We start from the raw sequence: 15871 nt of genomic DNA on the forward strand, positions 1-15871 counted from the left end.
ACACACACACACACACACACACACACACACACACACACACACACACACACAGCTACACTGCCATCCCATTTTTGATGAATTTGTTCCAGAATGTTGATTTAAATAATCAAAGTCAAAGAGACAATAGCTTACATTCCAGTGGTTAAGATGGACCGAAGTTTAGGCAATTATTTTTACCATTGTGCCATACTGCACAACTGCAATACGGATATGAGTTATTGACTTTCTTACTAAATCAGAGGCAAATGAAAGTTTAACACTAGTTAAACAAGTATTCTGGAAATGTTTAATCAGAGTATTTTTTAGTACATTCCACATTTTTAAAAAGTTCATACCTATGGCCAAAATGTAGAGCTGAGAGAAAGGGCAAAAAACACTACAGTAATACAGAGAACCTCATACCTCATCCTGCAAATGAAAGAACGCCTCGACCCCATGCACATTCTCATTGAAGACTGCTGACCCTCCTTCTTTACTGTTCCGGTTTTCAAATCCAAAATTCGTCCTGGAAAAGTCAAGGAGAGAAATTCACATCTGGCATGTGTGTTTCATCTCAGCTCCTCCAAGGTTAAAGAAGTCAATAGATTCATAAACCAGACATTACATAAGCTTTTAGAATAAACAAGCCAAATTTTGATGTTGTTTACAGTAGCTTGGATGCTAATTTAACTACTAATGTCAACAGATTTGCTTTTGATTTTCAGTGGTCTTAAGTGAGAGAAGAAGCACTGAATGGGGCTGTCTGTAGGTTACTGTTAGACAACTTGTGTACAAGCCTTTGGCTAACCTAATGATGGAAAGTGGGAAACAGAGACAGAAATGGTAGTGAGGTCCTGACTTACTGCTCCCTACACCTGCAGGTAAAATAGCAGGGGAAGCTGCTTTTCTTTCCCCTCCCCACACAATTCTTTTATCAACCTATACCTATATTATAGTCCAGAGAAGCAGCTCATACAGACATGACCATAGGGAAGGTAAGTCATATGAGGAGAGGCTGAAGGAGCCAGGCACATTCAGCTTGCAGAAAAGGTGCTTAAAAGGGGACCACAACAGCAGTCTTCAAATACCTGAAGGGCTGCCATACAGAGGGAAATCACTTTTTCTCTCTTGCTGCAGAGAAGGACAAAGACGATTGGCCTGAAGTTTCAGCAAAATAAATTTAGATTACATACTTGGAAAAATGTTTTCACTTTTCAAATGATGAGGCAATGGAATAGACTGCCTAGGGAAGGTATGGACTCTCCATCACTGAAGGTATTCAAGAAGAGGTTGGACAAGCCACTGGTCAGGGATGATCTTCGTTCAGCTAAGTCTATTTTCTACAATGGGTATTTCCCAGGCTTCCGGGCTTTACTGGTTGCTCCCTGCTGTTTTTTTCCCCTGCTACATAGATCAGGGTATTTTTAAGCCTCCCCAGAGGCACTGGGTGTTGGCTACAGCTCACGCTTTAACTGGGGTATACTGATTTTCCTGCTAGGTTCCTGGCTAGAGGGTCTTGTACCTGCAATCAGGGTCAGATCGTTCACCATATTTGGGGTCAGAAAGGAATTTCCCCTCATGGTTAGATTGGTATGGACTGTAGGGGCTTTTTGCCTTCCTCTGTAGGGGGAGGGGGAGAAAGTGGGCCTCTTCCCTGGGATCCCTTGAGCTTATATTGACAACTTTTCCAAGAAGCAGGACATTGGCTGCTATGGTTCCCCCACTTGTGGCAGGTTACAGTTAGATCTGTGTCATATCACAGTTAATGATGATCTTATAGAGAGTTTAGATTACGGATTGTATAGGATGGTTTGGATAGGGATGATCCTGCCTCGGGCAAGGGGCTGGACTAGATGACCTCTGGAAGCCCCTTCCAGCCCTATTTCTCTGTACCTCTATGACTATGACCAAGCTTTATTTCTGGTATAGATGAGTGCCACAGGAATACCTGTGGCAATGCCTCATCAAAAGATATCCAACCCACTGACATCTCACTTTAAAGAACAAGCCACTATAGTAAATGAGAAAACGGAGAGGGCAGCAAGAGAAAGATGGAATGAAAGAGAGATGGAAAGCAAAAAGCACACAAAAGGGAAATAAATTAAGAGGAGGAATTAAAAAAATGAAACAAAGAGGACACATGGAAGAAGAAAAAAGAGACAGAGGACAAAGGAAAAAGTGGGAGCAGTTTGCCATAGATATGTTTTGATCAGTAATGAACACTGGTGGTTTCCATCACTTCAGCACTTACCTGCTAGTAACAGAGAAAATATTTTTTTACATAGGCCACAAACCATGTAACAGATGGATAATACATTCTGGATATTTTATTTACATGGGCTGGAAATAAATCTGTTACTTACATACGAATGGATTCACTAAGCTAGGCTGTCTCTCCCTACATTTATTCAGTGGGGACAACATTGGTAATTCTGGCAATACAATCAACCTATTTAGTCAGGTTTTTTTTCTTTAGTGGTATAGCATAGCAGCAGCCTATTTGCAGCTGAACAAAATGAAGCTCTACTGGCATTAAATGGACAGGAAAATCTAGAATGTATATTAGTCTGGACTCATTTGAGGTAGCTTGGAAATAAATGTCTCTATAGAAACTAAGACCTAGAGCACTTACTGCAGTCAAAGATTTGTATTTTGAGAATGATTTTATCCCTACTGGGTAAAAAAATCCACAAACATCTGTGGACAGCAGCACAAACTTTACAAAATGCTTCAAGGATTAATATTGTACAAAGAAAATTGACTGAAGAGAGAATTACATATTTACTTTTCACTTATAAGAAAGTTGTCTGATGTGATAGGCACATTATCCTTAATAACCAAGGGCTAGGCTGTGCGTTGAGGTACTGCCATGGGAAATGGAGTGGTTCATAAATTGCACCAGGCCAGGCACAATCCTGTGAGGAGTTGCAATTCATAGGTGCCTCTTAGAGACACAATTATTTCCCTGCATCATGGCCCCTAAGACCAACAGTGATGGCCAGTAAATTGGGAGGACAGAACTAGGAATCAAGCTTCCCTCTGTCTACCTGCTGCCTGGGTAGTCTGCATAGGATTTAAGGAGGGCAGCATTTGATTCCTCCCCTCTCAGCTATGTGGGCTTTTTCCCAAGCTACAATTTAGCACTGTCAAATTAACAGCCAAGATTTGGGAGCAGGATGAGGATGGGAACGGAGCGGTGGGGGGAAGTCATCATTAAGCAAGTGGCTACACAGGTAAACATAACAATACAACAAACTAAACAAGTTTGTACAATTTATTTTAGATATTGTAACAAAATGTGGGGATAGGATCATAGAAAGTTAGGGTTGGAGGGGACCTCAGCAGGTCATCTAGTCCAACCCCCCTGCTCAAAGCAGGACCAGCCCCAACCAGATCATCCCAGCCAAAGCTTTGTCTAGCCAGGTTTTGAAAACCCCCAAGGAGACCAATTCCCCATTCATATGATCAGGTTAAATCAAGTTAAACAAGGTCAAGCATTATTTTTTAGTTTATGGAAAAACACTTTTGTGCACATGTAAGTAGGAAAAGAGTTGCTTTCAAGAATTTGGGGAGTTTTGTAACTGAAATAGCCCACAAATTCTTCCAATGAAGTTGGCAATAAAAGGCCAGGATGAACATGCCATTCAAACAACTAATAGAACTATCTCAGCTTTTAACATCAATCAGCATACCAGAAATATAAGCATGTTCTACAGTGCTACATGGCAATTAAGTCGATAATTGGTGACCTGTTCCTTGGGCATGCACAGAACCCATGGTATGGTCATATTCTGGAATGTCAGCATTTCATTTTGCAATGAAGATGTCTCAGATAACACCTCATGGGCTACATCTTGTTCAGACTTAAAACCCCAAGAAACCCAAGTGACTGACACAGGGTGTGAGTCAGAGTATTGTTTGCATCAAAAGATATTATGACAGAGCTCACAGACAGCTTGTTTTAATTGGCACTCACACTTGCTTTTGCATAGCTCAAACAATATACTGCTTCTTTTTGGTAAAGGGACCCACCTACATCCCATGTTGCTGGAGTTTATAAACGCTCTTATCATATTAAAATAAAAAGATACTTTCCCAAAGATACATGCTCATTTCTCACTTAAAGATGTATACAAAACACCTTTAAAGCTCTTGCTGGCAATTATATGCTGATTAATAAAAAAAGATTTTCAGAATATTAACACCCTTTGTAACATTATACCAAACAGCAATTTGAGGCGAAAGTCATGTCAACATGTCTCTTGTGCTAGAACTATCTAAATCACTTGTCATCTTTGGCACCAAATTCATTATTGTGTGTAGTTTATTTTTGCTTTAAACTAAACTATTCCTCACCCAGATACAGTGCAAATACAGTGCCCATTTTTCAGCCACAGCACTGCTATCATTCACATCAGAGCAGCTGCAGAGAATAAATAAGCAAGCAGAATGGTTACTGAAGCCAACCCCACACACTTTTTGGACCTGGACTTAACTGATAATTTATTGGAATTTATTCATTACAGTCCAGATTAAAATATGTAGCACTGCTTAAGCCTGTAATAAGCCATCTGTCCTCTGAAAAGGTGAACCATAACACAAATCAAGACTCCTGATATCAGCTGCTACTGCCCTACACTGCTGCTAAGGCAAATTGGAGCAAAGAGAAATACTACTGTTCAAAAGAGAAATTATCTGGGTAGAGTGAAAGAGCACAATGGTAATTGGCAGTTCAAGCCATAGTGAGCAATATCATTGATATATCCTTCACACTGCTTTGTGAAAAATTTTCACTCAAGTTCTAAAAACCATAATGGCGAAAGGGGCAACGGTTTACATAGCCACAACTTGCTTCTTTAACATCCAAAGAGTATTTATATATGCACATCCCTCTTTTCACATTATTTGCTACTGTGAGCATTCAAATCTCTTTTCTGCACTTGCAGTGTTTGAAATGGACCTGAGCCATGAAGTTCAGATGCCGATCTGGACTTCGTGATCTTCACGGGGTTTCCAATCTGGGATTTTGGCTCAACCCCATTTTTACACAATAGCTGCAGGCTTTCTGAAAATGTGGCCCTCTGTGTTTAAACATTGCATGCTAAGGTTTATAGGCTGATAATCAGATACAGTCCATACTTTATTGCTTTTTTTCCATTCTTTCTTTGGTGGATTTGATTCCTGCTGGACTGCTAAACCTAATTCTATAACTCTCTCTCTCAGTTTGATTCCTAGGCCCTAGAAAGCCTACAGCCAGGATTTTAATGAGAAGTGGAGTTACAGCATGGTATGAGGCTGAAGACAGAATATTTTGCAGAATATCCTCCTGACAGCATGTCCTCCAAGTATCCTACTTCCCAAGATGATATGCATGACAAGGAAACAGTATTTACACAATGATCATCTGAAGAAATGGAGTTTGCTTCATGGCATGGTAATAGCCCCCGTGTAAAGTAAAAGATACACAACACCTAGAAGGATGATGCATGGATAGGGTTTTCTACCTTTGGCACTGAGTTGACATGGAGAAAGGTGATCAGTGATATCTCCCAGGATTCAGTGCTCAGACCAATACTTTTCAACATATTCATCAATGATTTGGATACAAATGTGAAAAGTGTACTGGCAAAGTTTGCAGAAGACACCAAGTTATTGGAGACTGCGGTCACACTAGAGGACAGGCAAAGGATACAGGCTAATCTGGACAGGCTTGTAAGGTGGGCAGATCATAACCTGATGATGTTTAGCACCAAGAAATGTAAAGTCCTCTATCTGAGGAGAAACAATCCACAACATACTTACAGGCTTGGCAGTGCTACGCTAGGTAGCACCACAACTGAAAGAGACCTGGGGGTCAGAATGAATATGAGCTACCAGTGTGATGCTATAGCCAGCAGAATGAACAATACACTGGTATGCATCAACCAATGCATCTCAAGTAAGACTAAGGATGTCATCCTCCCGCTGTACTCAGCATTGGTAAGGCTGCAGCTGGAGTGCTGCATCCAGTCCTGGGTGCCACGCTTCAAAAAGGACATAGAAAAACAGAGTCCAAAGGAAGGCCACATGAATGATTAGAGGTCTGGAGAACAGGCCATACAAGGAGAGGCTGAAGGACGTGGGACTGTTTAGCTTGGAGAAGAGAAGACTTGGGGGAACTTGGTAGAAGGCTATAAATATTTAAGGGGAGAACACCAGGGACTGGGAGAACATCTTTTCACCAAGGCACCCCAAGCGAAGACAAGAAATAATGGACATAAACTGCCAGAGAGAGAATCATGGACTTGATAGAACAATGATCTGATAAGAGATGGTAAATCTGATAAGACGTGGTAAATTTTACAAGCCTTTGGCTATTACTACATTATTACTAACTGCACACACTCAAGCTTCAGGCAATAGACCACAGTGTCTTGTTCTCCAAGGAGTTAAGCAAGATCTTTCACAATTACTCTCAGAGACTTGATTTTCTATATACTCAGTTACTCTCAGACACTGCAGTTTTCCCTTTTCCAATAAAGAAAAAAATAAATGACTATTAAAAGCTTGGTTTGGACAAGATAACAAAGATGACTTTGTGCTCACAGAAAATACTCCACAGGCTTCTCAGGGAAGACAAATAGAACAAAGGCATACAGCACCAAAAGAATCCTTATAAAAACCAAGAACATCTTCATCTTGGTATAAAAAACGGAAAAACCAAGACAGGGATGCAGGAAAACAAGAGGAAATGATTAAAAATAAAACAAAGTGATGGTCAACTCACTGATGTTATTTGATGCTGTTCCAAATATAAGCAGACACTTGAAATGAAGGGTCATTGGGCACGGGAACTAATTTTATGATTGATAGTTATTATTAGTATGTTCATACTTTAAAAACAACCCATTCGGTCTCATGGGTGTAGGTGCACTGAGGGAGGCATCAACTCTTATAGCTAAAATCCTAGTATGGGAAAACAGCAATGAGGAAAAACAAATTATTTTCAGGGTAGTGATATGAAAAGGCCCCAGTCAGGGTTTACAACTTCTTCAAGCCATACTCTATACAAAATACATAACAAAAAGCTGGTGGCTGGCTGCAAAGAGCAGACGACCAAAGCAAATTCCAGGGATAATTTCAAGAGCATGATTCTAATAGCAATCATGGTTTATATGAAATGCAGCCCAGCTCACAAAAGGATTTCTACTGTAGCCCCATCAAAGAAGACTAATAACTTGGAGGACGAAACCACTGGTAATTGGAGGATGGCTCTCAGTCCATTGAAGTCCATGTGAACAGGCTGAAACCCATATACAGCAAAAGCTGTGTTAACTGGTACTTTATTAGCCAGAAAAACTCTACTAACTAGCATCTGAGGGACATGGCAAAAGCGAAACTGGAAGTACCGCTTCTGGGTTTTGCTGCTGCCGTGAGCAGAGTTCTTGCCACTTCTTCGGCCCATGGCAAAGCAGGTTGCATGGGGCAAAGCAGCCCGTACAAGGCCCCCCTCCCTGTCCCCTGGCACACTGATGCCAGGGACTGCACCAGATGGTACACATTTGATTAACAGGAATATTTGATCAACTGGCATCCCCCATTCCTAGGGGATGCCGGATAACAGAGCTTTTAGTGTGTGTGTGAGATAATACACACACACACACACACACACACACACATATATATTGTATATATATATATAATACACACACACACACAAGCCAATGATATGCCAAACAGGTAGAAATGTGAAAGAACCTTGAATTTAAATTTCAATTATGTTAACTTGATCATTAGTTATGAGTGGCATAAGCTCCACTAAAACTAAAACTCATGAACAGTTTGCACAAGCTGACAACATGGCGTGAAATACCCATGTAAAACTTTTTAAATAGGCAGCTCAGGTGTTCGAAACACGACCAGCTTAGCTACTGTTATTTTCATCCGCAAATACTAAGAAGCTAAGGCTAATTGAATAGTGTCTATTTTATGGTATCAATTCAACAATTAAGAGAGAAGAGACTACAATTTCTGCATTTACAAGCATATGCCCCTCCCCCTCCACCAAGGGTATAAGCTAAATAAAGTTACAGGAGAATATATTCACATCTTCTCCACGGATCACAATTTGCAAAATGCTTTCAAATAATCTAGAAGTGACACGTTTGTTACCTGCACTAAAAGGTAAACCCATCTTTGCTTCCTCCCTGAAAGCACATTTTCTGTAATATATAAACGACTATATAAAAAATATCATAGCACATTAGAAAGTGTCACATTAATATCAGCTTTGCTCTTGAAATTATCATGGCTTATTATCTATGTAAAGGTCACATTCACAATGTTCTGGGCACTGACCATGTTAAGAGAAATGCAGGAGGTAATAGTCCCTGCATGAAAATTTGCGACGGAGAGCATATAGATAAACTGCTGCACTCATATGGGCCACAGATACATTAGACTGCCAGATGCTGTGAACTGCAGGATATGGCCATGGAAGAAGCACCACAAGAGAAAGAAATCCCTTAAATATCTTAATAGGAAAATTATACAAGTATCAAATCAGAAGCATGTAGAATTACAATGCAATATTAAAAACAGAATTAGTAACACAGATCCAAAGAATATGCAGGTCTGCAGTCCTTACTGAAGGGAAAAACCAGACTTGTAGCACTGTACTATAAGAGAAACAGAATTTCAATCCAGCTTATGTATACAAAAATGAAGGTGAGCTTTAGATCCCAAGTTTCATGTTACAATCTGCCTGAAGAAACAGCCATACAATGGCACGCGCTGCACTAAACACTCCAATAAATACCAACACTTTTGTTTTACAGCATTCCTATAGGAAATATGGTGTGGGGTCAGGGCAAAGATCTAGTCGGCAAAACTTGTGAGTACGCTGTTTATTATAATGGCACTGTTTTATTTCCTTCTGCAGCCAGGAATCCCTTTCACCCATGACAGAAAAACATGAATTCGTGCGAGTGTTTAAAATACATGAAGAGGCCATGAAAAATGGATGTCTCAAACGCTCTCTGGAAAATGGCAAGCAGAAGAATGGTTATTTTTTTTTGTTAACCTGTGATGCTTAACTTATTCATTCAAACCCTCATCACAAACAATTCCTGAATGATGAGAGTGCTGGTATTTGGCATGGCTATTTTCCACTGAATCAAACTGACCACATACATGATGTAGAGCTGCCAACGTCCTGTGTAACATGCAGTTGGTCTGTGATGCAGAACAGACAGGCTCAATTTTTTTTTTTTTATTTTAAATTTATACCTCAAATATTCTATAGGAGGTTTTAAGAAGCATTCCCACTTTTTATTTTTAATTCAAAAGGAAAAATAAAAGGTACTGGTCAGACCATGACTAGGCTGTCTTCTCATTCCAGAAGACACGTGAATTAGCTTAGGCTATATGTGGAAAGAGCATAGTGGGACAACTATTGCCTTGTGGCTTAGTGGTTTCAGCCATGGTATTCAGTGCAAGTTTCAGTTCCTGTTATTCAATTTTGGGTCCTCTCTCAAGCAAGGGGGAGCAGAGACAGCCTTGGGTCAACACTAAACTATAATGGTAGAAGATGACTGTGAGGACAACTGCACCTGCCATAACATCCAATTTCTGCCAATGCCATTAGACTTATTTTCTGATTTTAAATTAATCCTGAAATGAAGGGAAAACTGAAGTCAAATCGTTTGAAAAACTAAAATGCTAGGTGCCTGTTTAATGTGGCAATGCTTGTAGTTGGGTAAAGATATAACGTGACTGTAACATGACTACTCATCCCAGTTAACTAATGCAAAATAAATTAAAAACAAAAGCAGCAGCCATGGGTGGCTTCACAGTTGCTGCTACACTGGAAGCCATGGCAATTAAGCCCCTCAGCAAGACAGCAAGAATACAATTCAGACCCTTAAAAAAAAAAAAATCAGAGGTCCTGAGTACGTGAGGTGCAGGTCTTCAGAGTCTTCTTTGGCTGCTATCACAACGGGGCCTATGAAACACAGCCTAACAGTTCTAGGACCTTAATTTTCTCCAGCAGAAAGCAGAGATCTACATGTATCCTGTTTACTACACTACAGTAATAACGTCTGGCTCTTGTACAGCACATTTGATCAAGTCACTCTCAAAGCAGTATACAAATGGAAATCTGCATCATTACTTCCAGTTTACAGACTAAGTGCAGAAAAGTAAAGGTCATCCAACAGGAAAAAGGCAGAGCCAAGACCAAAACCAGGTCTTGCAGATATCACTATCAGGAGTTCTCACTGAAAGCTACCATAGCTGTAGATTGTGTCTGACTACCTGAAAACTCTCTCATGATACATTGTATCTGTGTCTCTACACAATTAACATGCATGGAAAAGATACATCCTTACCACTTGTTGCATACAGAATACAGACATCTGCATGCAGAAGACCTGTTTCATGTCAGTGAAGCAACAAGTTAACGCCAAAATCAAACATGCACACTTTTAAAAGGCTGCTAAAAACAGCTACAGTCTGCATTGTCCCGTACATGTTTTGCACTGCATGCTTTTCTTCAATTATAAATGAATGCTCCTCAACTATCTATACCTTACTGATGGATAATGACCCACATGAAGTAACTGCAGTACAAGCCAACAAAACTGGAATTCTTCACTGAGCAAATTCTCAGTGGAAATATTGTACTAATCTCTGTACTAATCTCAACATGTACTTCATTAATTGTGAAAGACATTGTGTAAGCATTAATGTTACGTTATCAGACTCTTTCAATAAAATGAAGTATGGACTTGTATCAAAAACAAATAAAGGCCAAAAAACTAATGAGTGAAATGAAAAGAACGTCATTACCTTATTTGTTTTCTATTGGCAAGGGGACTAGCTGAACTGAAGCAAGGGAATTGTTGAGGTTTTATGTTTTCTTTTTTTATAATGAAGTAAAAAATAAAATGCACTAAAATAAACTCAGATGCAACTGGTTTCTTAATTTAACTCGGGCTGATAAATCTAAGGCCAAAAGGTTTCCATTATGTCTGGCTTCATATTTGACTAATTAGTCAGCATCGTATAATTCTCCACAGTGTTGGGCAAGTGTGCATCATCATCTCAGTGAAATGAAAAATGGAAACTATGTAGACTTTCTGAGTCTTGTGATTAAGTTCATTTTTAAAGGATGCTTTAATAAGGGTTAGTTTTACCAATCACATGTGAACTTAGTTGCATAAAGAACCAGGCAAAGCTAGAAAGAAAACAAGCAAATAATCTGAAACACATGTTTACATATAGTTAGGTTTAAAATAATGTAGAAAGGGGGAAAAAAGTCTTTTAGGGACCAATACTGCTTTCAAAACTCACACAGATTTAATGATCATCTGACTGCTTACATGCTAAGCAATATATTTGTATGAACTTAAGCTTTCTGGGACCAAGTTTCCCATCTGTAAAATGGGTATGGGAATTCTTCCTTTTCCTACCCAATGTCTGCCTTATTTATTTAAACTGAAAACTCTTTGCAGTAGGCGCAGTATACTACTATGGTTTTGGACTGGGCCTAGCAAAATTAGGTCCTGACATTGGTAAATGTCTCTAGGTTCTATCAAAATACACACAATCAACAAGAGTTAATGATTCCATCTTCCTTACAGAAATAAGACGAACAGCAAGGAAAGTCCAGGCCACAGAAACAACAATAGTCAGGCCTGTAGGTGGCTGAGTTCCAAACGGCTCCGATAAAAAAAAAAAAAAAAAATGAGGCAGCTTTTCCATATCTGGAGGTGGAGCCCAAAGCCCAGTGGTGGAAATGGCCACTCCAAAATAGAGTCTGCATAAAGCTCCGTGCTGGGAGAGCACTCTTACTCTCCAAAACTTTGTAACTCATTCCTCTGATGCACAGAAATATTTATTTCAAAGTACATGCGACACATAGGCTCCCTCTATACATTACAGGTACTACACAATTAATGGATTAACTGCACAATTACCTTAAGACCAGCTATACGTGCAAAGTATCTATCATGCCATAAAAAAGCTCCCACCAACTATTAAGTTAGACCTCAAAAACTTGTACTAACTTTATAGCTGGTTGCTATCAAGATTTAATTTGTGCATATAGCAGGGTCTACCTTGTGGCTGGGAGCCCCAGCAGCCATGGACTCTGGGTCCTAACAGCACCTACAGCTGCCAGGAACCAAAGTCTAACAGCTGTGGACAATGCATCCCTGCAGCATCCTCCCCGTGCTGGGATCCAGCCATCACAGGGCACAGCTGCTATCTCCCAGTCCAGGGGCGTAAGAAACCCCTGGGATGGGAAGATTGCTGCAGCAGTGACCTCGCCGCCCCCGGGGTTTCACGTACCCCTGAGGTTTGGAGATCATGGCAGCTGGATCTCCTAGTCCCAGGGGTCCATGGTGCATCCCCATGGCTGGGAGGCCTTCAGCTAAGGGGGCTCCCAACCACAAGAGCTTCTTCTTGCCAGTGCAGGGGGAGCCTGGAATTGGTCCCCACCTTGCACTGGCAATAAGGCGTGATGGGATTTAAAGCATGATCCGGCTTTACTCGCACATGCAGAGGGGGCCATAGGTGTCAGCTATATTAAACCGTCTGCTCACTAAAGAGCACAGCTAAAACACTTTTGAGAAATACTGCAAAAAATAATCTAGTTTCCTGAATTTGATGTTGTTTTTACTTACTTATTTCTAAGAGATTGGGTCATAGACTTAATATGAGCAAGCAGGGGAACTATCCATTAAGGAAAGACCAATATAACTCATTTCAGAATTTATCTGTGGTATGGACAACAGGAAACAGGGAATCACAGAGTGAGGCATTAGAAGAAATCATAGCAGCTACGGGATGATTTTATAAGAAAAAAGAAGAGTAAAAGGCTCAAGGAAGCCGCTTGCTGTATTTAGCAGGCTTTGCCATTGGTTCATCTAAAACAAGCAGGGTTTGCCCTTTCAGAGAATCAGGAAACCTGATTGTTTTATGCAATATTGTCTAAATCAGGAAATTGTAAAGGAGAATGTGGATAGTGATTTAATTTTAATTATAATATACTATATTGGTCTCCCAATGAATCATCAAGGATCACTACACTATACCACAAAGTGATACTACTGTGCCATGAGAGTCTACTGCACAGTGTCATTCTACTGTACAGTGTCTACCAAGAAATTGAGAAGACAGATATGAGGGAAGTGCTGTAGTGCATGGTGGATTAAAAACAGATGTAAAGAATCCACATTTTAATTAGCTAAATTAATTGAATTTTCATTTTAAAAACAAAAAAACCCTGCACATGAAATTACAAGATATTTTAAATCATAAATGACTCATACACTATCATAATCTTTTAAACAGAAAATCTTCAAGCAGACATACTCATGCCAAAGTTTTAAAGAAAGTCACACTGCTGAACTGGTGGAAGTTTTAGATACAGCCCTTGAATTTGTTTGTTAGTTCTGCTTTTCAGAGAGGTAGCTTGTTCTACAGGTGCAGAGAAAATACCTATCCTTAGTTCGGTATATTTAACTAATTCTACAGAATGACTGGTTCAAGTCAAAGTACAAAACAAACTGATAGTTGAAAAAAGCAAGACAGTATATTTGCTTCTTCTAATCAATGAACAAAAATAAAGGTAAGAGGATGAACTCTCTCTTAAATTGTAAAAGACACAATGAACAGAACCAATTGGGCTAATTCACTAATTAGAGATACCACTTCCTCTTCTTAATAAGTCAGTTTTAAAGGCAAAATAAGTTTTCAATTAATGTCTCTCTTGTGTGCAGTCTTAGCTAATTAAAATGTTTTTAAATGCTTGCCTTTTGCATTTTAATAGACTTCCAATTTCCACCCAAATGTAGCCAGATACAAATTACAAGTTTAGGAAAAAATGTCATCTAGTAAATAAGGAATGCATCAATCACCATTTTTCAACATCATAAAGCTGTGCAGATTAAAAAGCTAAGTAAAAGTATGTTAAGTTATGTACTTTATTTATTTTAAGTAGTTCTATCTCTTTGGTTAGTCAAAAGTACATTTAGTGTAAAATCTGTATTGATTTGCAAAACAACATGTTTTAATGGATACCAACCAACCTGAATCAACCCTTTTTTCCAAAGGAAAATTTAACTAGAAAGTACAAATGCACAACAAAATTAAAATGCATGATTTAATCAAGGTTTCCTGCTTGCTGATCTAAACAGCGATTCAAATCAGGGTTACACAGCCCATGCTGCTGCTGTGTAGGATGTAAAAGGAATCTGCCATGCATGCTTGCTGTTTTAATCCTCTTTTGGTAGCTTTCAAATACATTTGTAGAAGCTAAGGAGAGTTCCCACCATGACTAGTGCTGCATCTGCTCTTTGCACAGAATTTGCTTTGAAGTGTGTGCAAAACAGCTGCTGAATAAGGCCATGAACTATCCAATCCATGAAGGGTTTTTAATAACTTTATTTGTTTTGCTTCCCTTTATGTAATATAAACTGCAGTATACTCTATTACAAATGCTCTTTTAGGCTACAGACAGACATTCAAAAAAGCCCAAGCCTGAATTGATTCAATCTTTGCAGGTTAATCTAACCTGGCTGGCATGAACCAGTTTGAAACTGGACAGAAATTCTCTCTCGACTGAGGAAATTGAGGCACATGCCCGCAGTGGCTCAGGCTAAAAGCCAGGGGATGCTAGATAGGACTGTGTGAAGCTTCGGTCTCCAATTCAATTCAGCAGCAATTCGGCCCAATTCGGTGGCTGAATCTCCAAATGTGAAGCAAATCAGAAGACCCTATAATCTCTCCGACTCGAATCGGAACCCTCTGAATCAATTTGGAGAGATTAGGACATAGAAACAGCTTTAAAAGTTGTTTCTACATATCTCTAGGTAGCAGGAGCTCATGAGTGCTGCAATGCTGGGGCACATGGAGCATTCCACAGAAGTGTGGGGGGTCCCCAGTGCACTCGGCAGCAGACCCAAAAGTGGACCAGGAGCACTTCCAGTCCACTTCCAAGTCTGCCGGGGAGCACGTGGGGGAGCCTCCCCGCGCTTCTCTGGCTCACTGGCTGGTGCCTGCTGGGTCTGGGGGGCACCAGGGGTCCCCCTGCAGCCAATTGCTGAGCCAGGGAGGTACAAGGGGCCCCCCCCAACATGCTCCCCGGCAGATCTGGAAGTGGACCGGAAGTACTTCCAGTCCACTTCCGGGTTCATTACCAAGCACATGGAAGGCCCCCCCCCACATTCCTGTGGGATGCTCCATGTGCCCCAGCATCACAGCATTCAGAAGCTCCGCCTGCTACCTCAAGGTATGTAGAATAAAAGTTTAAAGCTGTGTCTATGTCAAATCTTCAGATTTAGCAAAATTGAATCAGGGACAGTGATCTGAATCAAAAAATCATAGATTCATAGATGTAGGGTTGGAAGGGACCTAAGTAGATCATCAAGTCTGACCCCCTGCCCAGGGCAGGAGACAATACTGGGCTCATATGACCCAGCTAGGTAATTATCAAGTCTCCTCTGGAGCCAGCACCACTTCCCTTGGAAGTTGATTCCAGATCCTAGCTGCCCTGTGAACCTGATGTGCAGCCTGAACCTACTCTCAAACAACTTATGGCTGAATTGAATCACTGTTCCTGATTCAGGCCAAATCTGAATCATGCCCCTAATCACTGTGGGGAGGAGTGGGGGGGAGGGGGGCATGGCCAGGCCCCAGCAAGATGCTTTTAGTAAGGAGGGCTGCCTACACCATCCCAGGCTTTTCCCTTATTGCTGTTCAAGGGACAGGAGTGTTGCCAGACTCCAGCTCCTGGCTGGCACTCTGTGGCAAGACAGGGTGTGCAGTGCCTGCATCTGTTGATGATACAGAACTATTCAATCTCCCTCCCTGCTTCTTTATACTGTCTGCAGCAATCTGACAGGCAAGC

The 15871-nt window shown here is 40.5% G+C and overlaps 1 protein-coding gene across 2 annotated transcripts in view; it reads right to left on the reverse strand.

The window, feature by feature from the left end:
* ARNT2 (aryl hydrocarbon receptor nuclear translocator 2) overlaps positions 1-15871 on the reverse strand; it is a 160219-nt gene that overhangs the window by 69071 nt on the left and 75277 nt on the right. For both annotated transcript variants that reach the window (XM_019533707.1, XM_019533706.1), the window contains one exon: positions 403-505. In XM_019533707.1, coding sequence (XP_019389252.1) covers positions 403-505 — 103 coding nt within the window. The remainder of the gene's footprint in view (positions 1-402; positions 506-15871) is intronic.

Source organism: Crocodylus porosus, unplaced genomic scaffold (assembly GCF_001723895.1).
Source record: "Crocodylus porosus isolate Cpor-Errol unplaced genomic scaffold, CroPor_comp1, whole genome shotgun sequence".
NCBI lineage: Eukaryota > Metazoa > Chordata > Crocodylia > Crocodylidae > Crocodylus > Crocodylus porosus.